Consider the following 24155-nt stretch of genomic DNA (forward strand, 5'->3'; position numbering starts at 1 on the left):
GGGGCTGTGTGCATGGGTGAATGTGTAAGGGCCAAAGGGAGGTGTGAGTGATTGTGTGCATGCAGGTGCGTGTATGTTTGTATGTGTATATGAGATGTGTGTGTGTGTGTGCGGTGAGGTACGAGTGGGGGGTCAGGGTGTGGTTGTGTGAAGATGAGTGGGGGGTGGGGTTGTGTATGTATGTATGTAGTTGAAGGGAAGAGTGTGGGATGGAGAGTGTATGTGAGTGTGATGTGTATGGGTATGTATGCGTGTCTATGGGGGTGAATGTGAGTGTGTGTATGAGGGGGGGTGTCTGTGTGTGATTGATTGTGTGTGTGTGTGCATGCGTGCATGTGTGCTGAGGTGTTTGGGGGGGATATCTTTCCGCCAGCATTCTGTGGTGGTGAGACTGCCAGGAAAACGCTGGTGGTTCCCTAGTCAGAATAACCTCTGTGGTTATTCGACTCCCATCGGGCTGCAGGTGGAACCCTCCAGCCCTGCGGGCCGCGGTACAGCAGCAGGATGGACGGGGATGCGGTGGTTTGCAGTGGCCAAACCGCCGCGTCGTAATATGGTGGTCTTCACCGCTGGTCCTGCGGAGGTGAGACTGCCACTCAGGCCCTGGTGGTCCATGGACCGCCAGGGTCATAATCAGGGCCTATGTGTCTTTCTTGGGGACAACTCATCTCTTTCTAACTGGGACAATTGCTGTGTGTATCTCGGAGGCATCCATCTTCTCGCTTGTCAACTTACTAGGAAGCCTTTAGAGAGGCGCTCTGAATAAGTTTTACATACTGCCTTTGAGACACCTTCTCTTTTCCTTCTATGGAAAAAGGTCACCACAGAAACCTCAGGAGGGAGAGGCCATGAGCCTGTTCATCTCTTCAGTGAATGACATTGACTTAGGCCCTGGTTTCAGTTTGGGCCATAATATCTGTTCTATGAATAACATTCACTTAGGGCCTCGTCTAAGCATGGACCATAACATCTTTTCTATGAACTGACTGAGAGCCTCATATAAGTTTGGCTAAGAAACAGAAAACCCTCTGATTTTGCAGGAAATGCTGAATCTGGAGCAATTTTAACCAGGAAAATTTCCTTTTCCCTTCTGTCCTCAAAATGGAGAGAATTCCCTGGTCTATTCCCCTTCAGATTTACAATTCCCTTCATAAATTGAAGCATTATCCATTACCATCCTGTTTTATCTCAGACCCTGAGGGACATATTCACAAGGCCCTAGCGCCTCCTTGCACCATACTAGTGTCATTTTTTATGTTAATGTGGCTCAAGGAGGCAATTATCGCCGCAGCATATCTACAAATTGGTGCAATGCATGCACTGCTTCACTTTGCGACCCCTTGCGCCACATTATGCCTGTGACAGGGATAATGTATGCAAGGGGGGCATCCGGCATTAGGAGGCCCACAGAAATGGCACTGTGAAATCTACAAGATTTGACTGTGCAATTTTTTATATTATTTTTAATGCCTGCTCAAAGCAGGCGTTAGACTGACGCGCACATTTTAATCAATGGGCCTCCTTGTACTTTGCTGCACTAGCGTCAACATTTTTGACACTAGTGCAGCAAAGCACCACAATAGCATACATTTTTTTGACGCTATTGGCCTAACGTGCGCCATGGTGCACTGTATTGTAAAAACGGCGCCCCCATGGTGTCATCAGGTGGGGCAGGGGTGACGCCAGAAAACTGGTGCATCACCATTAATGCGCCAGTTTCTTGTAAATATGCACCTTAGTATTTTCTAGTGAACCTTAGCTCATATATCATGTTCATAGAAGACCAAAAGAGGGTACTCATGCACTGAGAAGCTACGGAAGGAAAAAACGTAGGGAGACACGATCTACAATAGCATCAATTGTATCCTAAAAGTCAAGGACTGAGGCAGCTTGTGAAGGGCCTCAGATAAGCTGTTCCACAAAATAACTACATAGCAGAATTTCTTCTTACCCACATAATAGCTACACATAGACACAAGAATCATAAAGAATCATTTGTACATGGAGCACAGAAATCTGATAAAATGGGATCTTACGTTTTAGGGATCCTAAAGTATTTTCATAATCCGTCTGAGAAAGAACCTTATCTTTGTTTCTCAAAGAAATACACATAATTCATGCTTCTTAAGGAATCTCTCATCTATTCACCACTAGACGGCTGATTCCAAGGGGGCCGGAATGCCTGCTCTCAGTTGAAACCCCTACTTGCGACTGAAAAGAGGTTACAAGTGTCCTAGTGCTTGTAATTAGTATTTGACTCTCATGCTCGGAACAGATGGAAATATGCCTGAACAATACTCATCAACTAGAAGAGATAGGATAGCTTTGCTGGCCTATGGCTAGGTTCACTCTATGCAAATACCACATACATACATATATACATACATAAAAGAATGCTGTGGTCTTGCATACTATCCTCTAGGCCCCAAAACATCCCTTCAATGTATTCCCAGTTGTCCACTGAAGGCTGAATTATTGTGCTGACCAGGGTTAGAAGATACTTAGGCCCAGATTTACCAAGGACTTGCGCCGTCCTTGTGTAACGCAAGTCATCACAAGGCAAATCAAGCTCTTGTCTGGGAGTGACTAAGCCTCGCAGAGCCCCTTTCCATGGCTTTACGTAGTTTAGTAAATACAAAGTAAGTGCCGCCTGCGTTACCTTCCCTTTGGAAGGCATTCCATCAGTGAATCATTGGCCTTCACATGCAGCCACCCGTGGATTTTGATGCATTCCCAGATTTACAAAGACTTACGAACCTGGGAATGTGTCAGAATGCAACACTTTCCCCAGTGAGGCATAATGAGGAGAAATTATATAATAAAATAATATCTTTATTTCCTAACAATATTTCCTCTTTTCATGAGAGCTGCATTCTGCACACATGGAAAGTGGTAAACGCCATTACAGATTATTCCGGATTGTTTTTTTGTGCACGAAGATGTCGCTTCTTACACAAAAACAATCCTGCCTGTAATGACGGGAACTTCTACACCATGGCGGAAGGGGGCCTACATTGGCTATAGGAAGCACACAGTGCACCTACACTAAGAGAAAGCAGGGATGTGCTATATCCTTGTAACTATGGTGCATTTCTACTCTCTCCCTTTCACTAACCAAGTACAGCAAGTTGCCTTGCTGTGATGCATTACGTGGAAAAATAGTAAATATGCCCCAAAGTGAATACAAAGCAGTCAGGGATCCGATTTTCTTTTTTTTTTGGTCACTCCAATCTTTTATATTTTTCCTAACACATGTGAGAATATGCTCCGCTCTAAATGGAAATGTAGTGCTATCTCCCAAACTGACTACATATCAGACTAAACTCGCAATGTTCTTTATTTATTTGTCACAAAACTATTCACCTATGCACAGGACACGTTCCAAGACCATGCAGCCACCCATTGGGATCATGTTGTATCTTTGATTTTCTACATGTCACTTGCATTTGTCTTTGTCATGGCTTGAAAGCCCTTACATTCTTCCTGGTTATTATGGGCCCAGGAAGTAGATTTGAAGTGTGAAAACATAGGGCTATGTTTACTAAGGGTTGCAGAGGCAATCGTGGGATGCAGCACACTTCCGTGCTATGCTGCCTGACTTTTATAGTGAATGGTAAATTGCTGATATGTTTTGCACTGGTTTGCGCCACATGATCGCACTCAGAAATTTGATAAAAATGTGATTGTACTCGGAAATTGGATAAAAAGGTTCTCTCCTAACTCACATTCCACTATGCTGGGATATTTAATCTTTGCTCCATCTGGGTTGTATGGCTGAATATCAATCACAGAAATGTTGTATGGCATTACTGTTGCAGGTTAAATATTATTTACAAAAATAACACTACACTGAGTGTAGATTTTCGAGTATTAACTGGGGCGAAATATTAGTACATGATATTTAAGACAATATTTTTGACAAAAGATATTGAGGCCCTCCCCATGCCACCTAAGGACACCATGGGTGTGCTGTATTTACAACATGGCGCACCATGTGCATGTTAGGCCAATAGCTTTTATGGTGCTTTACTCCACTAGCCTCAAAATTTTTAACGCTAGTGGAGCAAAGTGCAAGGAGGCCCATTGCCTTCAGTGGGTGTGTCCTTTTAACACCTGCTTTGAGCAGGCATTAAATGTTGTAGATTTCACTGCGCCATTTTTGCAGGCCTCCTAATGACGGAACACTCCCCTTGCATACATTGTGCCTGGCGCAGGCATAATGAGACGCAAGGGGTTGGAAAGTGGCACAATGCATGTATTGCACCACTTTCTAAAAATTGTGCAGTGATTTTTGCCTCGTTGAGCCATATTAGCATTAAAAAAATGACACTAATGTGGTGCAAGGAGGCGCTACGGCCTTCTAAATCTGGCCCTTAGCCCATATATTATATATTAGAATTTATTGCAAGTCTACTTGTACTTCAAAGTAATTCACATTGCTCTTGAATTGTTGCTTTCAACCAAGGAGACATACCGGTCATTCTCGATTTGGTTTTCAAAGGGCCATCCTAGCCAGGAGATAGTCTGTCTCTGTTACAATATGAAGAGACTTTAACCCACATCACAGGCTCGCCCACTGCATATTTCTTCAATCTACTCACAGTTGTATAATACATGCATATGTGATAAAGCTGCTGTACTTCTGAGGAGGGCGGACCTTGTCCATGTTCACTCACCATCCTTGCACTTCGGGCAGCATTCTCCCTTCTCGTACACTGGATTCACACACGGTGGCGGGGCGCAGTCTGCAACGAGGCACCGTGCAATTCCATCCAAGTCACAGGTACACTGCTCGCACTCCGATGGCTAAAAAGGTAAGCAGAATGGTAAGCATGAAGAGAAGGTTGGAGTATGTGCACAAGATGGAAAACAGCCTAAACCATGAACCCCGAACAACGAGGTGCGTTAACCATGAAAGCGGAACAACGCTTTTGTGAACAAGGACTCTGTTGTTCTCTGCCTTAACCACGCATGTCCTGAACAACGAACATGCTTGGTTAAGGCAGAGGAAAATATACTAAGGATCGGAGAGGACGCAGTCAGGTAAGTGGGGCTGGGGTAGGGTTGGGGAGTAGTTTTAGGGGTGGGGTGGGGGTAGTTTTAGTTTTTAAGGGCATGGTTGGGGGTTGGGGTAGTTTTAGTTTTTTAGGGGAGGGGGTGGGGGTCGGATTATTTTTTGTTTTTAGGGGCGGGGTTGGGGTAGTTTTAGGGGCAGGGGTGGGGGGTCGGGGTAGTTTAAGTTTTAGGGGCAGGGGTTAGGTTTGGGGTAGTTTTAGGTTTTAGGGGCCGGGTTTGGGGTTGGGGTAGTTTTAGGCTTTAGGGATGGGGTATATCTTGACTTGTCTTTTAAACAAAGGTCCAAATGTGGATATTCAAGGACAATAAGTTGAAGCAATGAGTTGTTGTACCCCATTATCTGAGCACGTTTTTACACAAAATAGGAGGATTGTGTATGCCTTACTTCTCTCATCAACATATAGAAAAAAAGTGATGGAGGGAATGCTTGAATTAATCTCAGCTGCTGATAATTACTCGGATAGCATCCTTTACATTGTTATTTTGCCCACCCTGTCACCTCAGTTTGGACCCAGCCATATGCATATCAGTCTTGACCCTGCTCCTCATGGGAACAGTCCAGCCCAAAATGCCAGGTCAGGTCCTCCCTGAACCAGAACACAAGCAACTAAAGTATACAAAAATGCCTTTTAATTTACTAATTCATTTGTAATCATATGTAAACTTTTATCCTCTTCTAAAATGGAATTTCAACCCGTATCGATTCAGTATTTGGAAGGGGGTGTTGTAGGTGTCCCTTTCAAATACTGCATCAGTATCATATGTATCAGTGTTTTCTGACCGAAAACCCATCTCAAAACACTGAAAAATGACTTACTCCTGAGTTAGGTTGGTAAGCTATTCACTAAAGAGAAGGGGTCCTCTTAGGACCATTTCCCTTTTATAAATGTGGAAAAAAAGATTTTCTGGAAGTAGGCAGGGAGCCAGAGGATCACTGCTAGCTCTCAAACAAACTTTTTAAAAAGTCAACTTTTTTTCTTAAAGGCAGCACTAGTCTCGGATTGGGACAATAATTGAGACAACGTACTCAAGCAAAGCTAGAAGATTCCAGACTTTGTGGCCTGTAGTTGTAAGAGCTGTAAATCAGAACTGGACTGAGTGATTCTGGAATCTTGTTGGCAAAAGTATGTTGAAACTTTCTACAGATAGGATACCAGCCTGTATTACAATGGGAGAAGGGAATCTGATTTGTTAACCTCTGATCTTTTCACGATAAAAAACTGCAAACAATATTTATGATATTGATGAAGAATGTGTGAATTGAATGCTGAGCACTGGGCTGTTCTACTGCAGCTATGTGCTTGTCTAAGTAACTAAGGGCCAGATGTAGGAACTGTTTGCATGGCGCAAACTGCGAAATTCGGCATCGCGATGCACATTCCCATTTTGCGAGTCGGTACCGACTCACAAAATGGGAATGCGACTCGCAAATAGGAAGGAGTGTTCCCTTCCTATTTGCGATTCGCACCGCGATGCAGAATTTCTTTGGGTGCTAACTCATTCGCCATGGGACCCCTTCCCCTTTGTGAATGTTGCCAAAAACCAACGGACCACTGCCTGCTCTGAAAAAATGAACCAAATGGTTTCATTTTTTCGTTTGTATTGCAACTCGTTTTCCTTTAAGGAAAACGGGCTGCAATACAAAAAAAAAAACGCTTTATTTAAAAAGCAGTCACAGACATGGTGGTCTGCTGTCTCCAGCAGGCCACCATCCCTGTGAGTGCAGGGAATCGCTTGGGGGTCGCAAATTGCGACCCATCTCATTAATATTAATGAGGTGGGTCTTTGCGACCCCCTTGCCATTCGCAGATGGTGTCATGGTTGCGAGTCGTAAAACCATATCTACCTACATCTGGCCCCAAATGTAGACTGTCCTTACCATTTGGCAACATTCTATAAAAAAGGAACTAGAGAGTTACCATCTAACCTCAGGATGATAGCTGAGCTCAACTGCAAGGATGAATTATATGCTAGAGTGTTGCTAAAACAGTTGTATGTCAGAATATCAAAAATGTAGTCTGACGTAAATATTGTGAACTAAATATTGTTTACAATAATCGCTCAATTAGGTGTAGATTTTTATTCATTCCAGTGGGACAACATTTTTGTAAATTATATTTAAGACACTTCAGGGCTTATTTAAAAGCCCCTTGCACCACCGTAGCGTCACTTGTTTTTTTACGCAAGCAGTCCCCTATACTAAGCCACATTTACAAACTGGTGCAATTGGACCACCTTCCTGCACAAAAAAATCCCCTGAGACATTTTTCTCTTTCTATCAGTGCTGCAGAATGCAGCACCCATGGAAAGAGGAAGTAACAAGGAGAAATAAAGATATTTCTATTTGTTACGCCTCCTCTGGGAAGGCATAGCATTTTGGCACAGGGCTACCACTTCTGGTAAATATAGAAATGCATCAAAATCAGGGCAAAAGTCATAAAAAAAGAAGTGGGGTGAAGTAACCAAGTTAGGCAATATGCAAGTGACAACATGCGAGTGACTTCACGGTGCATGGCATTGTACATGGCATAACAGAAAGTGGCATTACAACCCATGAACTCACAGGAAGTGACATCACAAGAAGTGACATCAAATCCTAAGACTTCACATATATGTTTAGCAGGTCTATATTTGAGCGCATTATGATATTTAACGAATGACAATTTGTATCAGGTCTGTGCCAAAAAAGTGAAGCAACTCTGACACAAAATCTGGGCCTCAACCTATGCATTTATTTTTTACAACCCTGCCACAAAGAAATTGGCAACAAGGAGAAATGTGGCAATAAATCTGTCCTGCTTAATTGGTTGCAAGGTCTGCATTTTAATTTAAAATATCCTTTAAGGTTAAAGCACCTGTTGCAGAGATCTTTGTGTGCCAGTAAACCTCTGGGAATAATAGTAATGGTAAGATACCTTTACTCTGGAGGTTAACGTATTAGCTGGAGAGATCTGTGTTTAGTGTAGGCCCAGTTTTGAATCAAAGTAGAATAGAGGGTTAATATTTCTCCTGCAAAGCACATAATGTAACGTGGAGATGACACTTTGTTATTTTATGAAGGTAGATACTTGGGAGACTGCTTTTCACACAAAGATCCTTTTGTTACTTGCAGTTCATACATTGTAGTCCTTCTAATATAGCACAGTGAGATATGAAGGACATGTCACTCCTACCTCTTGTAACCCTCATTGTCTTATGTAACACATCCTGTAAATTGATTTACACACATATGATTTACTGTCAATGTATAATATGTAGTCGTGACAAACAGTGGTATTTAAACTGCTATTAGTGTAAACACTGGGACAGACCAGAACATCTGACATGCTTACAGTGCATGCATATATAGGTCTTAAGCACAGAGACTGAACAAAGTAAAAAATGTGCCTCTCTTTAGTATCTGTGAAGTCATAAGCTGTGTGTCTTTTTTTCTACTCCACTGCATTTAGTTCTGAGGCTCCCGGTAGCGCCCTCCCAGGATACTCAAAAAGGAGGCCTGATGGCCCCTTAATTTCGGCCTTTGTTTTGGGCCCAGCTGGAATGTGATAAGCCCTCTCCCCACCTGCATGTTGCTGCTCCAAACCAAAGCAGACAACTTGCAGGTGCTGCTAAATGTTTCCCGGTGTCGGAAAATTACACCAGGACAAATTTATAATATTCCTAAGGGGCCCAACCTTGGCCATTGTAGACGGGTTCCACCCTGTGAAAAGAGTGTGTACCCTCCAGTTGTGCCCTGGTCAAAATCCATGGGTGTTGCTTGAGAACACCCATGAAACAACAATGGAATTACTCCCTGGGCAAAGTAACACAATGCAGTGATTTGCACTCCAGATTTATCAAGCCACTCAAGGACACTTCGGCCACGGAGATCTTCCAGGATGCGATCTGCAAGACCCCGTCCGGGTTACAAGGTGCCATGAATGTCAGCGAGGACATCCTTATACACTCTGCAACCGCCGAGGAACATCATCACCATCTGAAGGCCACCCTCAGGAGACTGGTGGAGCATGGCCTCCCCTTCCATACCGGGAAGTGTTCATTCTTCCAACCTGCCATTGAGTTTTTTGGGTATGTGTTTAATCAGAAGGGTATCAAAGTTGACCCAAGGAAGCCATCAAGAGGACTCCTGCTCCCAAGAATGTGACTGAAGTGAGGAGCTTTTTTGTGGATGGCCACGCATTGTGGCAGGTTTATACCTAATCTGGCAAAACTGTCTGAGCCACTACGAGCCCTCACGAAGGCAGAGACTCCTTGGTCCTGGGGAGGCCAGGAAGAGAGAGCTTTTCAAGCGCTCAAAAAAGCACTTTTAAGGGAAAAAAACGATGGCTTACTTCAATCTAACAAAAAAGACTGAATTGGTTGTTGACGCCAGTCCCGTGGGACTTGGTGCGGTGCTGACTCAGGAAACTGACCCACGCCATTTGGCCCCACTTGCGTATGGCAGCAAGGCTCTCACGCCAATGGAGCAGCGATATGCACAAATTGAAAGTGAGGCACTGCAATTAAGTGGGATTGCAGACATTTTTATCTATACCTGTGTGGGAGGTCATTCCAGTAGACACAGACCATCAACCACTTATGCTACTGGTCAAAGGAACTGCTCCACATCCTTCTCTGCAGATAGAATAGAACTGTGGGCCATACAGCTTCAATATTACTGTGCAGAGGTCGTGTACCGACCGGGGGCTAGGAATCCGGCTGACTTTCTGTCCTGACATCCATCTGAACCAGATGATGGTTACCAAGCAGAAGAAGACGAGGTAATGGATGCGCACGTACAGAAGCCGCTGCCCCAAGACAATGAGCTTAGATGAAATTGCTGCTGCCACTGCAGAAGACACTATTCTGATGAAATTGAAGCAGGCATTGGAAGGTGGGTTGTGGCAGGACTTTTTAAAACACACCAACACATGAACAAGTACGGAAAGAGATAGACTATTAAAGCTATGGCGAGTCTGCAGTGAACTCAGCTGTACCCAAGGGGGCCTTGTACTGTGAGGGCCTCGCTGGTGGTACCCGAAAGCCTAAAGCACTGAGTGGCCATGCCCGCACATGGTGGGCATCAAGGCACCGCAAAAATGAAAGTGCGCATGAGGGAGAAGGTGTTGTTCCCGGATCTGGACAACAAAGTCGACGAACTGGTGAGAAAGTGCCCGAGCTGCCAGCTAATGAGTGCCCCTGAGGTGTCCGCACACATTGTGACGGAGGAGCCCTGTACTGTGTTGTGGTCCAAGGTGAGCCTTGACCTTGGATATTTCCCTGATGGAAGGGTCATAGTGGTGCTAGTTGACAGCAACTCCAAATACCCTATTGTGGAAGTCGTCAACTCCACTGCGTTCAGTAAGGTTATGCCAGCACTATAAAAGACATTCATCATGTTTAGCTTCCCAGAAGAGATCAAAACAGACAATGAGCCTCCGTTTCAAGGAGCTCAATTTCAACTAATGATGAACAATATAGGCATCCGGCACAGACGAATCATGCCCCAGTGGCCTCAGGCCAATGGGGAAGTTGAGAGATTTATGCAGACGCTTATCAAGACTCTCCGCATTGCCATACTTGAAGCAAGTGACCAGGAGCTTAGTCTCTATCGGTTTCTCCGAGAGTACCAGGGAACCCCACACTGCACCACCCAACAAGCACCTTGGTCCCTGATGCTGAATGGGGCCTGAAGGGACATGCTCCCACCCCATTCCTGGATGGCAACCACCCCCTTATTGGCCCAGAGCAGGCCCAGACCCGCCGGAAGGAGGCTAATGAGAAATCCAGCCTGAAGAGAAGCACCATCACTCGACATCTGCCGGTTGGCGACCAGGTGATCCTCAAGGATTGGAAGCCTGGCTGGAAGTTCCGCATGCCATATAAACCAGGAACATGGACTATCAGTGGAGTGGCCGGTACCATGGTGACTGCCAAAAGGGGGAGCAAAAGGGTTACCCGGAATGCATCATGGTTCCAGAGAGTAACATTTGAGGAGGCGACAGATGGTGAACCTGAGGTGGGTGATCCCCATTGGGACTCTGGGTATGACTGGTCTGAGGCTCCAGTGGAAAGAAGTGACAGTTCAGCCACTTAGCCAAACCTGAGTGATCCCTTGGAGTCCCAGCAATTGGTGGCTCAAGATGGAGAGATGCCAACCCACTCCCAACGATACCACCTGAGGCTGAACTCTCCACCCAGTCTGAGACTTAGAGACTTTGGGGCATATTTAAGTAAAGTGGCGCTGCACCTAGTGCAGTGCCACTTTCCTTGAGCCCCTTAGCGCCCCCCTACCGCCATCATGTGTGTGCCGTCTCTAAGATACGACGCACCATGGCGCAGGGTAGGGGACAATGGCATCATTTTTATTGATGCTGTTGATGTACTCTGCAGGAGTAGCACCAAAATATTGGTGCTACTCCTGCAGAGTACACAGGGGCCTATTATAAATAATGGAAGCCCACTTTTAACGCCTGCTCTGAGCAGGCGTTAAAAGTGCCGTGAAAAATGACGTAAGGAAATCTGTTAGATTTCCTTGCACCATTTTTTCGGCCCCCTTTGCATACATTATGCCTGACGCAGGCATAACGTAGCTCAAAGGGTAACAAAGTGGTGCAATGAATGCGTTGTGCCGCTTTGTAAATATGGCGTCAGGATTTTGGCCTCGTTGGGCAACATTAGCGTTTAAAAAAATGACGTTAATGTGGCACAAGTTGGCACTAGGGGCTTATAAATATGCCCCTTTGTGTGCTAGTTATGTTGTTCTCCAGTTACAAGCCAAGCTGGGGAGGGATGTAATGATGTTGTGCCGGTCTAGTGACCCGGGGGAAAAAGGATGTGTCGATCCAGATGTGGGGAGCCGTTCTGCTGGTCCTCCACATGCAGGGTATAAATAAACGGGGGAAGAGACCCGCGTGGTCTTTCCGTACCACACCGATGTACCGAGTGTGTGCGTGAGTTATTGGGCGCAAGGACCCCGCTTCCGCTGCAGCGAGCCACCTAGCGTACAGCACAACACAGGGGTCTGTAGGCTCTGGGAGTGACACCCACAAACAGTTGAACCTTTTTATGTAACTGTCCAAATTTGCAGGATGTAAAAATAAAATTCTGAAAAGTGAATGGCTAAATTATTGGATAGAAAGTTGCGAGGAAGGGATAGCTTTTCATGATGCTAGTGTAAGGAATCAAAGCTGTGCTGCTTCAGTGCGCTATTTGGGGCTGAGTATGAGTTAAACAGAACAGGAATTCTTCGAGAGCAATAGAATACGTAAGTGGGTTACTTAGAAAGTTTTGTAAACACGATTCAGCAAAGTGCTCCTGCTGTAGGGGCTGGTTGACTAATCTAAACATCTTTTTTACTTTTTTCTGTGTGCTTTAGTGTACGCTCGAGCAACAGTGTATTTTAGAGCATTGTTTAATGAGATGACTTAAAAGGTTCATACAACTGATCTGATTTTATGGGTAAAATTACACTAACCGAGAGCTATATAGTCCATCAAACACTCTCACTCCTCAGAAAGAAGCTGAAGGCCATGCCCTTCAAAGAACACCTCTTCCAGAAGTAACCACTTCGACTGCTCCCCCCCACACGGATGCCAGCGAGAGAACCCCGCCTTTGTAAGCCAGTCTTATCACCCCTCAACCTGCACCCCCTATACTTATACAGCGTCCCGCAGTTTTGTATCCAGACCTCCCACCCCATGCATTGTACACTTTTGCACGTGCAGCTTTCTAGCCAGCGGTGCGCTTCCTAAACAACCAGGAAAACATGTCAATAACGTGTGGTTTGGCACAGGCTTACTAGTTATTTCTAATTCCTGCTGCTGGGACGTGGAGGAATATTTACAAGTTTCTAGCGCCACCTTGTGCTGCCCTAGCATCATTTTTTTTACATTAAGGCGGCATTAAGGAGGCCTTTCTTCTGTGCCGTATTTACAAAGTGGCATGTCTGTATTGCGCCACTTTGTAAACCCTTGCGCCACTTTATGCCTGCTCCAGGCATAATATGTGCCCGGGAGGTGTTCCGATGCAGGGAGGTCCGATAAAATGGTGCATTTCACTGCTCCATTTTGTCAGTCATTTTTAACACCTGCTCAGAGCACCCGTTTTAAGCAGTGGGCCTTGCTGCACTAGAGTAAAAAAAAATGAAGACGGTAGTGCAGCAAAGCGACGCAAATTTTGACACTATTGTCATAATGACCGCTATGGTGCGCCGTATTGTAAATATGGCGCAACCATGGTGTCGGTAGGTGGGGCAGGGGTGATGCAAGAAAAGTGGCCACTTTATTGTAAATATGCCCTGTGATGTTCCTGGGGGCTCCTCATGTTTTTTATGTGTTGTCAAGTGACTTTAAGGAGCATATTTACAATTGGCAGCGCCACGTGACTTCAGAAACACAGGGATGCACACGATTTACAAAATTACAGCACACCCCTGTGTTTCCCCTAGCGCTGGTACTAAATTTAGCTGCCCAGCACCAATGCAGCCACCCTTGCACCATAGTGCAAAGGTGCGTGCGTTGCAGGGATTATTTTTTATGTGCAGGAAGGTGCCCCTTCCTGCACAAAGACAATCATTAATGGCCTTTTGCTCTTTCAATGAGTGCTGCATTTTAAAGGTGCCACATAAACCACACGGGCTTTAAACGCATGTGTGCTATTTCTGCTGTAGTTATAATATCTAGTTGGTGGATTTTTCTGTGATACTCACAATTTTACTGAGGTTCAAAACTACCTTCCCACATTAAACAAATCTTTTCTGTTCTTATGACATAATAAGATGTGACATCTTTACCGAAGATCTTTGCATCTGCCGTCGCAGCTTCGCCGAAAGCAACTTTCAGTCGTGATGCCGCTGAGAACAGATATAACCACCAGGTGGCGCCGTTCTCCCACAGTAGTTATTCGTGCACGCTCTCAGCTTCAGAGAGTTGTGGCTTCGGAACATGTAGTTTGATAGCACTGAATAGGCTGAGTTCACTATGCCGGTCAGTAGGGATGAATATACAACAATGCTCCCTCCTGTCTGAGCTATGCATTGGGAAGGTAACTCGGAGTGTTAATGCATCTGCGCAGAAATCTGCAAGGACCCTGTCGATGACAGGCTAATATATTAGAAGGGCTGATTCTGCATTTCATTCTTTTAAAGCGACTAACATGCGTACCATTGTTATCGGCGGTGAGGTGTGGCAGTAAGAACTATATGAAAAAAACTATCGTTATGTTCCATGAACCTAAGGTGTTGGAGAAATACTGGTCTCCACTTCTGCAAACGCTCGGATAACCTGAAACTCAGTTGATACAAAAAAATATCCATAAAAACAGCAAACTGGGTCCTCAGATCCCGCTTCGCTATGCGGCACGGTAAAATGCAGAGTGACGATTTTATCGAACTGAGACGGATGAAGCATGAGTCACGAACGCTTCGATTTGAACTCGATTAAACCTCCTTTTCACACCAGCTCGCAACTGTGCCTGTACATCACTTACACACGCAGAGCGTAAATTACACATGCGCAGGGCACACTTGTAGATGGCACTTCTGTGTCCTGTTAAACACGTTCACTTCACGTAACGGGAACATCACAACTTTAAGTTGGCTTAAGTCTAACTCCCATGAGGTAGAAAGCATTGTCACGCAGCATTTGTAACTTGTAAGTTGCAGGTGCAAGTCTCACCCCGGGGCAAAAATGACCTTTAACCCGCCTGATTTAAGAATGTCGGGGTGTTTAGGTAATGCCAACATTTGCCATTTGTACACTTACACAGTAGCAAGGGCATCAGAGGCCCCCAGAAAGAATAACAAAGGTGCCCCTACTCCCGTTTTTCTAACAAAGGGGAGCTATGGCTGGGGTTCAGCTGGCTTGGGAACCGGTGCCACTGCACACACTGCACGTTTGAACACTGCCCTTGTTTTAGAGGTATATTAAAGCATTCTAGTATTATTTCAATGCAAGAGGGCTTGGCAGACAAGGTGAACTTATTTCAACACAATCACAAAAGTACCCTAGGTAGGGACTTCTGGCTGCCCCAGTAATCGAGACTGTGTCAGCGAAAGGGGTTACCAGCCCCATCAGGAACAACACAGTTCTGAAGCTTTTCAGAGCCTGGACCACCCTTTCTGCACTCAGTGACATTTCTTCTACTTTCATGGCGCCTATGACCTCAGAAAGTCACATTCTGACATCTCAGGAAGGGACAACCCTTCTGGGAGAGGCCCTGTCTCAGAAACACCAGACTCTATCAGGAAGTAATGTCTCCTGAACTCCCTTCCAAATTCATGTACTCAGCTCTTCCCATCTATTCAATATGGGAATCTGTTTTACCGTCCTTGCTGCAATGTCCATAAACCCATCTCTGAGTACCAAGGCAGTGCTGCTCGGCCGTATCTGTGGCTGGGGTGTTTTATTCAGCCCTCAGGGGGAAGCCTTTCAGCAGTACTTTAAGACTAGCAAGTTACGGATGAGAGCGGGATAGGTCTCGGAGCAGCACTCTATGGCTAGCATGCTACAGGTGAGTGCCGGAGAGGTTGTCTCCTGTGGTGCTGTGTCCCTCTATAGATGAGAGCGGGATAGGTCTTGGAGCAGCGCTCTATGGCTAGCATGCTACAGGTGAGTGCCGGAGAGGTTGTCTCCTGTGGTCCTGTGCCCCTGTATAGATGAGAGCGGGATAGGTCTCGGAGCAGCGCTCTATGGCTAGCATGCTACAGGTGAGTGCCGGAGAGGTTGTCTCCTGTGGTCCTGTGTCCAGCTATAGATGAGAGCGGGATAGGTCTCTGAGCATCGCTCTATGGCTACCATGCTACAGGTGAGTGCCGGAGAGGTTGTCTCCTGTGGTCCTGTGCCCCTCTATACATGAGAGCGGGATAGGTCTCGGAGCAGCGCTCTATGGCTAGCATGCTGCAGGTGAGTGCCGGAGAGGTTGTCTCCTGTGGTGCTGTGTTCAGCTATAGATGAGAGCGGGATAGGTCTCGGAGCAGCACTCTATGGCTAGCATGCTACAGGTGAGTGCCGGAGAGGTTGTCTCCTGTGGTCCTGTGTCCCTCTATTGATGAGAGCGGGATAGGTGTCTGAGCAGCGCTCTATGGCTAGCATGCCACAGGTGAGTGTCGGAGAGGTTGTCTCCTGTGGTCCTGTGTCCATCTATAGATGAGAGCGGGATAGGTCCCTGAGCAGCGCGCTATGGCTAGCATGCTGCAGGTGAGTTCCAGAGAGGTCGTCTCCTGTGGTGCTGTATCCAGCTATAGATGAGAGCGGGATAGGTCTTGGAGCAGCGCTCTATGGCCAGCATGCTACAGGTGAGTGCCGGAGAGGTTGTCTCCTGTGGTCCTGTGCCCCTGTATAGATGAGAGCGGGATAGGTCTCTGAGTAGCGCTCTATGGCTAGCATGCTACAGGTGAGTGTCGGAGAGGTTGTCTCCTGTGGTCCTGTGTCCAGCTATAGATGAGAGCGGGATAGGTCTCTGAGCAGCGCGCTATGGCTAGCAGTCTGCAGGTGAGTGCCGGAGAGGTTGTCTCCTGTGGTCCTGTGCCCCTCTATAGATGAGAGCGGGATAGGTCTTGGAGCAGCGCTCTATGGCTAGCGTGCTACAGGTGAGTGCCGGAGAGGTTGTCTCATGTGGTGCTGTCTCCCTCTATAGATGAGAGCGGGATAGGTCTCTGAGCAGCGCTCTATGGCTAGCGTGCTACAAGTGAGTGCTGGAGAGGTTGTCACCTGTCGTCCTGTATCCAGCTATAGATGAGAGCGGGATAGGTCTCTGAGCAGGGCTCTATGGCTAGCATGCTACAGGTGAGTGCCGGAAAGGTTGTCTCCTGTGGTCCTGTGTCCCTCTATAGATGAGAGCGGGATAGGTCTCGGAGCAGGGCTCTATGGCTAGCATGCTACAGTTGAGTGCTGGAGAGGAGGTCTCTGGGTGGCGGTGTACTGAGTTACAGACGAGCACTGGATGCATTTGAGTAGGCCTCTACGGCTAGCGTGCTACAGGAGAGTGCTGGAGAGGAGGTCTCAGGTCCTGCTGTACTGAGTTACAGGTGAGAGCTAGACGCCATTTAGCAGGGCTCTAAGACTATCATACTACAGGTGAGTGCTACAGAGATTGTCTCTGGCCAGTGCTGTATTGAGCCAAATAAAAGAGCTCAACAAGTCTTGTCCATGGTTGGCGCTATAGCATGTTATAGATCAGAACTGTAAAGGTTGCCTCTGATCATGGCTTTATTGTGCTACAGGAGGGATCTGGAAAGATCTCTGTGAGCAGTGCTGAGGGTCAGGACTGGAGAGTGTCTTTCTGAGCAGTAAAACACAACATCTGGTATTTATAGCACATTGAATCCACAAACACTGAGTGACTACTTTAACAGCTGGGACACTGAGATACAGACAGACTGAAACCCTACCCAAGTGGCCTTGTGCCTTGCTTGGCACCTTCAGCCAGTACATGCTCTTTAGCCAAAAGCGCTCTGAATTCTGGGATTGTTGAACTCATACTTCTAAAAGTAGAAATGTGAGACCCAATAATCTGCGGGCAATCAACGACAGGAGCAGGTGATTTTCTTCAATAAATAATAAAGCTATTTTACAGGCATGACTTAGTGCTTCCCATCAATGCATTTTGTTAATTTTTTACAATATTATGTAGAGGATTCACAATAAACCACACAGCCCAGAGAAGAGAGTGTAGGCGCTTTGAGCTCCTGTCCGTCTTCTGGCGCTGGCTTAAGGACTCATTTTGTAAAGCTGCCACGTGAACCCATGTCAAGTTTGACAGCTTCAGCCAGACCTAGCTTTTTAGATATGTCACTTTGTACCCTGGAACTTAAACCTACAATGTTAAAACCGAACCTACGAGTCCCAGAATGTGATAAAATGTTGGTAAAAAGTCGCCAACTTTTCATACAGTTTACAAAACTCCTATTATCAGGAAGACGGTTCCAGACACTGTCTTTCATTTGATAGCCTAATGCATTCTGAGTGTTGCAGTCTTGCTTGTCTTCCATGAAACCTATTATGGCAAAAGGTATGAGGACACGAAACAAGGTGGCCATAGGGTGACCTGAAGGCCCCATGACACAAGGACATGACTTTTCCATTCACAGACTTTGCTTTTACATATCATTGTTATCAGGTGTGGTGGTCCAACTGGCTCAATTAAAATGAACCATGACTACATCTCCCAGAATGCACTGATATCTCAAAGAAAAGTCAAGGAATAGAAATGTGGCATCCCAGTGACATGGAGCCCCCCTGGCCTCCTTAGGTGGCCACCCAAGTCCTGACTGAACTTGGTGTTGGAGCAGAGGTGAGTTCACTCTTTGGCGATCTGACTTACATTCACAACATTTCACCTCCATGCACGACAAAATAAATGGTGATCTGTAAACCTTTATCATAACGCAAATGATTGCAAATATTAAATTAAGAAGACATTTAACATCCCTCAACTCCATGCTACGTTTGACATTTCCAGCTAACCCTTACTTGCTAGCCAGCAGCACTTTTCACTCTGGGACTTTTAGTTCCCATTTCTCCATTCCCAGTATGAGCCTGTGTTGGAAATGTCCCTTTTTGCAGGGTTATCCCCAAACTTTTTGCCTTCTTCCTCCTATTTTTTTAGGTCTGTTTTTGCTGGTTTATTGTCTCTGCGCACTTTACCACTTCTAATCAGTGCTAAAGTGCAAGTGTTCCCTATGGAAACTGTACTGTTGATTGGTTTATCCATGATTGGCATATTTGATTTACTAGTAAAGTGCACTAGAGGTGCCCAGTGCCTGTAAATCAAATGCTACTAGTGGGCCTGCAGCAATGGTTATGCCACCCACATTAGTAGCCCTGTAACCATGGTTCAGACCTGCCACTGCAGTGTCTGTGTGTGTAGTTTTGAACTGCCAATTTGACTTGGCAAGTGTGCCCACTTGCCAGGCCTCAACCTTCCCTTTTACTACATGTAAGGCACCCCTAAGTTAGGCCCTAGGTAGCCACATGGGCAGGGTGCAGTGTATGTTTAAGGTAGGACATATACTAGTGTGTTGTATATGTCCTAACAGTGAAATACTGCCAAATTCGGTTTTCACTGTGCAAGGTCTATCTCTCTCATAGGTTAACATGGGGGCTGCCTTTAAATATCCTTAAAGCGCAGATTCACTTTGAGAGCAGATAAAAATGTGGAGTTTAGGGTCTCTGAATTCACAATTTTAAAATACATCTTTTAGTGAAGTTGGTTTTTAAATTGTCTGTTTGAAAATGTCACTTTTAGAAAGTAGGCCTTTTCTTGCTTATACCATTCTGTGACTCTGACTGTTTGTGGATTGTCTGTCTGGGTCAGTTTGACAGTTGGGCTGTTCACACCTCTCCTCTAGACAGTAACACAAAGGGGGCTGGGGTGTAGCCTGCATATCTTGATTAGCCATCTGTGCTGGAGGGGAGGAGTGGTCACTCACACCTGAAAGGACTGTGCCTGCCCTCACACAATGCCGTCTCCGACCCCCTGGTGAGTGTCTGGGGCCTGGCCTGGACAAGGAAGGATCTTGCAAACACTTGAGACTTTGCTTTGAAGTTTGCCAACTTCAAAGGCAGAACTGGGTATAAGAAGAAGACCCAAAACCCCAGACTTTTAGAATCTTTCTGGAATCAAGAGGAACCTTTGCTCGGGAGAAGAGCTGGAGAGCTGAAGGAAAAGTACTGTCCCTTTGCTGTGTTGCTTTGCTGGACAGGCCTGCAGTTGCTGCTTCTGCCTGAAAAGAGAGCAAAGGGTGAACTTTGCTGTGTGTCCTGCTTGAGAAAATTCTCCAAGGGCTTGGAGTAGAGCTTGCCTCCTGTTGGAAGTCTCAATGACACTAAATACTTCAGTTTCCTCGATCTGCAGCCCTGGAACTGTGTGTTTTGTGCTGTTCAAGAGGAGAAACCACTGCGACGCCACTGGCCTGCACCGTGACCTGCCGACGCCATACGGAGTCGCATTGTCTCGCCTTCGCACTGCGACCCTGGTCTCACTGACGCCGTCATTGGACAACTTAACTGAGCCGCTGCTCCCACCGCAACCTGGGGGCCCCGCACTCCGGCATCACCTGCTCACACCTCAGCCTGGGCATCCCCAACGCTACCACTGCTGCTGACACTGGCGCTGTTGCCTGCACCGTGGCCTGTGGACACCGCTCGTGAGGTACACAAAGCACTGTCCCATCCCGCATCGCAGCCCCGGTCCACCGACGCCAGCACCATTGACTCCTGTGTTGTCACCAGGCATCCTGCCTGCACCGTGGCCTGTGGACACCGCTCGTGAGGGTCACGAAGCACCGTCCCGTCCCGTCCTGCACCGATGGCTTGGTCCTACCGATGACAGCGCTTTAGCAACGCTGATGCCGCTGCCTGCACCGTGACCTGTGGACACTGCACGTCGCACCGCCCCACTTCACACCGCAGCCCTGGTCTCACCGACACCGCTGGATGCCGTCACCGAGCCGCTGCCTGCACCTTGACCTGTGGGCAACGCACGTCGTATCGTCCCACTTCACCCCGCCACCCCGATGACATCCACGCCGGCGCAGCTGACTTCATCAGCCTGGAGTTCTATCTGCAACTCGTGTGACCTCAAGGGCCCGATGACTCCGGAACCGACTCCGGAACCGACAACACGACGTCAGTGACGCCGCTCTCCGGAGCTCACCGCAAGGATCACGACGCCCTACAAATACAAGGTACTGTTTGCGGGTCTTCCCGACACCGTAGCTGGCCCGCAACGCCATGGCCGGCCTGAACTGTTGGTTTTGTTGATCACCGTGATAGCCCCAGCTGGAACTATCGACGTCAAGGAACTGTAGTTTTGAGTAAATATTGCAGAATTCATATTTTTCTTACTGTATGTTGGATTTTTATAATATTCAGTCTGTTTTATATAGATACACATTGGCTATTTTTCTAATACTGGTGTGGTGTCCGTTTGTAGTGTTTTCACTTATTACTGTGTGTTATGTGCAAATGCTTTACACATTGCTTCTGAGATAAGCCTGACTGCTCGTGCCAAGCTACCAAGGGGGTGAGCAGGGGTTATCTGAGCGGGTATCTCCCTTATCCTGACTAGAGTGAGGGTCCCTACTTGGACAGGGTGCAAACCGACTGCCAGCTAGAGACCCCATTTCTAACAACCTGCAAGTCTGAGCATGAAAAGACTGGCTGAAGGTATGAGTCCTGGCATCAGCCTTTTAGCGGCAGTGTGTGCCCCATAAACAGTCATTCCATGTTTCTCAGCTCCATGCCTGTTGAGCTTTTCCAGGTCAGGTTTTTTTCTTTGCATTCTGAGATTTTTAGTCGGGCTCCTCCAATATAAAACCAAGACTACAAATCCCAGAACGCAAAGAAGAAAGCTGGAGTGGGAAAGCTAGTCAAGCGTTGCCCTTTCTCAAAGCATATATGATGCCTCTAATCAGTATAATCCGCTCTCATGACATAAACGTCCTCTCCTATGCCGACGACACGCAACTCTTTTTATCCCTCATGGACAAGATGCTTGGATCAAATTCAATGCCTGCATGACGGAAATTGCCCAATGGGTAAAGACCAATCGTCTAAAGCTGAACACTAACAAGACCGATATTGTGGTCTTTGGGAACAGCACATCACAGGGGGACTCCACCTGATGGCCAACAAAGCAAGAACTGACAACTGCCCGTCCACCGTCATCATCAACAGCAAACTCAACATAACTTCCCAAGTCAATTACATTACCGCCTCATGCTTCCATAACCTGAAGATGCGGAGGAAGATTTTCAAATGGCTCCAAATCAGCACCAGGAAAACTGTCATGCATGCCCTTGTCACAAGCAAGCTGGACTACGGGAACACCTTTTATGCCGGGATCAACAAAACAAAATCACCTGAAGAATATAGACCATTCAGAACTCAGCAACCAGAATCACTCACAACCTCCGTAGCTGCACCTCTCACCACACCTGAAGGAGCTCCCCAGGCTCCCCACTCATAAACAAGCACAATTTAAACTTCCCAACCATGTTTTAAGGTACTACATAACACTGGCCCACCCTACCTCAACAATCGCATCTGCTTTCACAAACCTTCCAGGCACCTCTGCTCGTCCGGACTCCTACTTGCAGAAATCTCATGCATATGGGAAAGCAGATCCGGCAATCAATCATTCTCCTACATTGCTCTTAAATGATGGAATCACCTGCTGCTACGCATAAAAGCCTCCACCTCACTTCCTGAATTCTGCAAGAAGCTGAAGACCTGGCATTTCAAATAGTACCACTAGACCCTAGGTGTGGCTAGACTGACACCTTTCCAGCTCTAGGATGCCTTCTTGGATGACAGTGCAGGCCACAACTCTGCACAGTATAACATAACATAATGCCACAGACCTGGGAACCTGCCAGGTATATGTGAGGGCACATACACACATACATGTGCACAGATTCATAATTCCAAATGCCACAGCATGCATCTGAAACAGCCTTGGAAAGGAGGAGGGTGAGTGTATGGGGGTCATTTACTAACATGCATTAGAATAGGCAATATGTGTAACCTTTAGGACCTATTGACTTTGCCAGTGGATTTTAGCCTTCTTCTTAGCATCACTGGTGCTGCGATGCATGGCTAAAGAATTTTAAAATAAAACCTTTGACACACACCACATATGCGCATGCCTACATAATGACAAGTGCTCTTTTATTTTTATTGTTAGTTACAGATCCAAATTTGATCAGTAACATTAAAGAACAATAAACGTTGAGGAGTGGTGCAGAAGTGAAACGTGGGAGGGTGGGCAGAGAAGCTAAATTGGGGTTACAGGTGGGGGAAACAATAATGGGGACAGAAACAGTATAGGACGGTCAGTGAACCACATGGCCTGGCAAAACAATATGAGGGGAAACACAGAGGCTCATAGTGAGACAGAGCAACATGAAATGGGGGAGCAGAGAAGCCCACGGCTAGACAGAGCCACACAGAGATGGGCGGAATCAACACAGGTGATGAAACAACACATGAGGGCAGAGAAGCACACAGCAAGATAGAGCAACATGGAGACCAGGATTGTGGGGGGCAGCAACACAAAGACTGTTGGGGGGAGCACAGAAGAACATTGCGAGAGAGAGCAACACAGGGGTGAGGAGGCAAAGAAGTACACAGTGAGATAATTAATGGTGTCTAAACATTTTCTGAGTAGGTGTGCTGCTATCAATATTACGTAAATGAAGACACAAAGGCCCAGGTTTACTAGAAAATGACGGAGCGTGGTGCTGCGCCAATTTTTGCAGCACCGCAATCCATCATTTTCAAAATGCAGGGATGTACTGTATTTAATAGAATATGGCGCATCCTGTTTTTCCCCCTCCGTCGGCGCTAAATTTGCTGCCGAGCACCAATGAAGCCACCTTTGTGCCATGGTGCAAGGATGGTTGCGTTGAGGGGGAGATTGTTTTTTTGCAGAAAAGGGCACCTGCCTGCACAAAAATAACCTTAAATGGTGATTTGCTCTTTCTATGTGTGCTGCAGAATGCAGCGCACATAGAAAGAGCAAAAAATTAGGTGAAATGAAAGCATTTCTCCTAGTTGCACCACTCTAATACCACCCCTGGGGTGGCGTTAGACTTTGGCTCTGCCTCAGGTTTATGAAATATTGTAAAGCTGAGGCAGCGTCAAAATGCAGTAGGTGTTGCTGTGGCACGCCCAGAACAACACGCATTGCATGCCCCTTCTACTCAAAGTGCTGCGTGTAAAGGGGGTCGTGTTTTGTGGCGTTAAGCCACAAAAAGTGGCTCAACGCCACCTTGTAAATACAGCGCAGGGCATTGCGCCACTGGAGCGTCACAAAAAGTGACACTCCGGTGGCGAGAGGGCCTTGTAAATCTGACCCAAAGATTAGGAAATATCCAAGCATAACACAAAGAACAAATGTAGCAAATGACGCCATGCCCATTCAGGAGGAGGGTGATAAGGATGTGGTATGTAGCAGGTGGTTCATTTTGGAGCTCTGTCACAAATATATTACTAAACTAAGGTGTGGTAGTGTATTGTCATTTCAGACAATACACTTTCCTATGAAATGGTCAATACATTTTCACAGCCATGCAGTTTTACGGTCAAAACTATATA

General features: G+C 46.5%; 1 protein-coding gene across 4 annotated transcripts in view; it reads right to left on the reverse strand.

Annotated features, from left to right (window-relative positions):
• The window catches only part of LOC138293531 (von Willebrand factor C domain-containing protein 2-like), a 62830-nt gene that overhangs the window by 4031 nt on the left and 34644 nt on the right, over positions 1–24155 (reverse strand). For all 4 annotated transcript variants that reach the window (XM_069232780.1, XM_069232781.1, XM_069232778.1 and 1 more), the window contains exon 3: positions 4677–4806. In XM_069232780.1, the coding sequence (XP_069088881.1) occupies positions 4677–4806 (130 nt within the window). The remainder of the gene's footprint in view (positions 1–4676; positions 4807–24155) is intronic.

Source organism: Pleurodeles waltl, chromosome 4_2 (genome assembly GCF_031143425.1).
Source record: "Pleurodeles waltl isolate 20211129_DDA chromosome 4_2, aPleWal1.hap1.20221129, whole genome shotgun sequence".
In the NCBI taxonomy this organism is placed as follows: Eukaryota; Metazoa; Chordata; class Amphibia; order Caudata; family Salamandridae; genus Pleurodeles; species Pleurodeles waltl.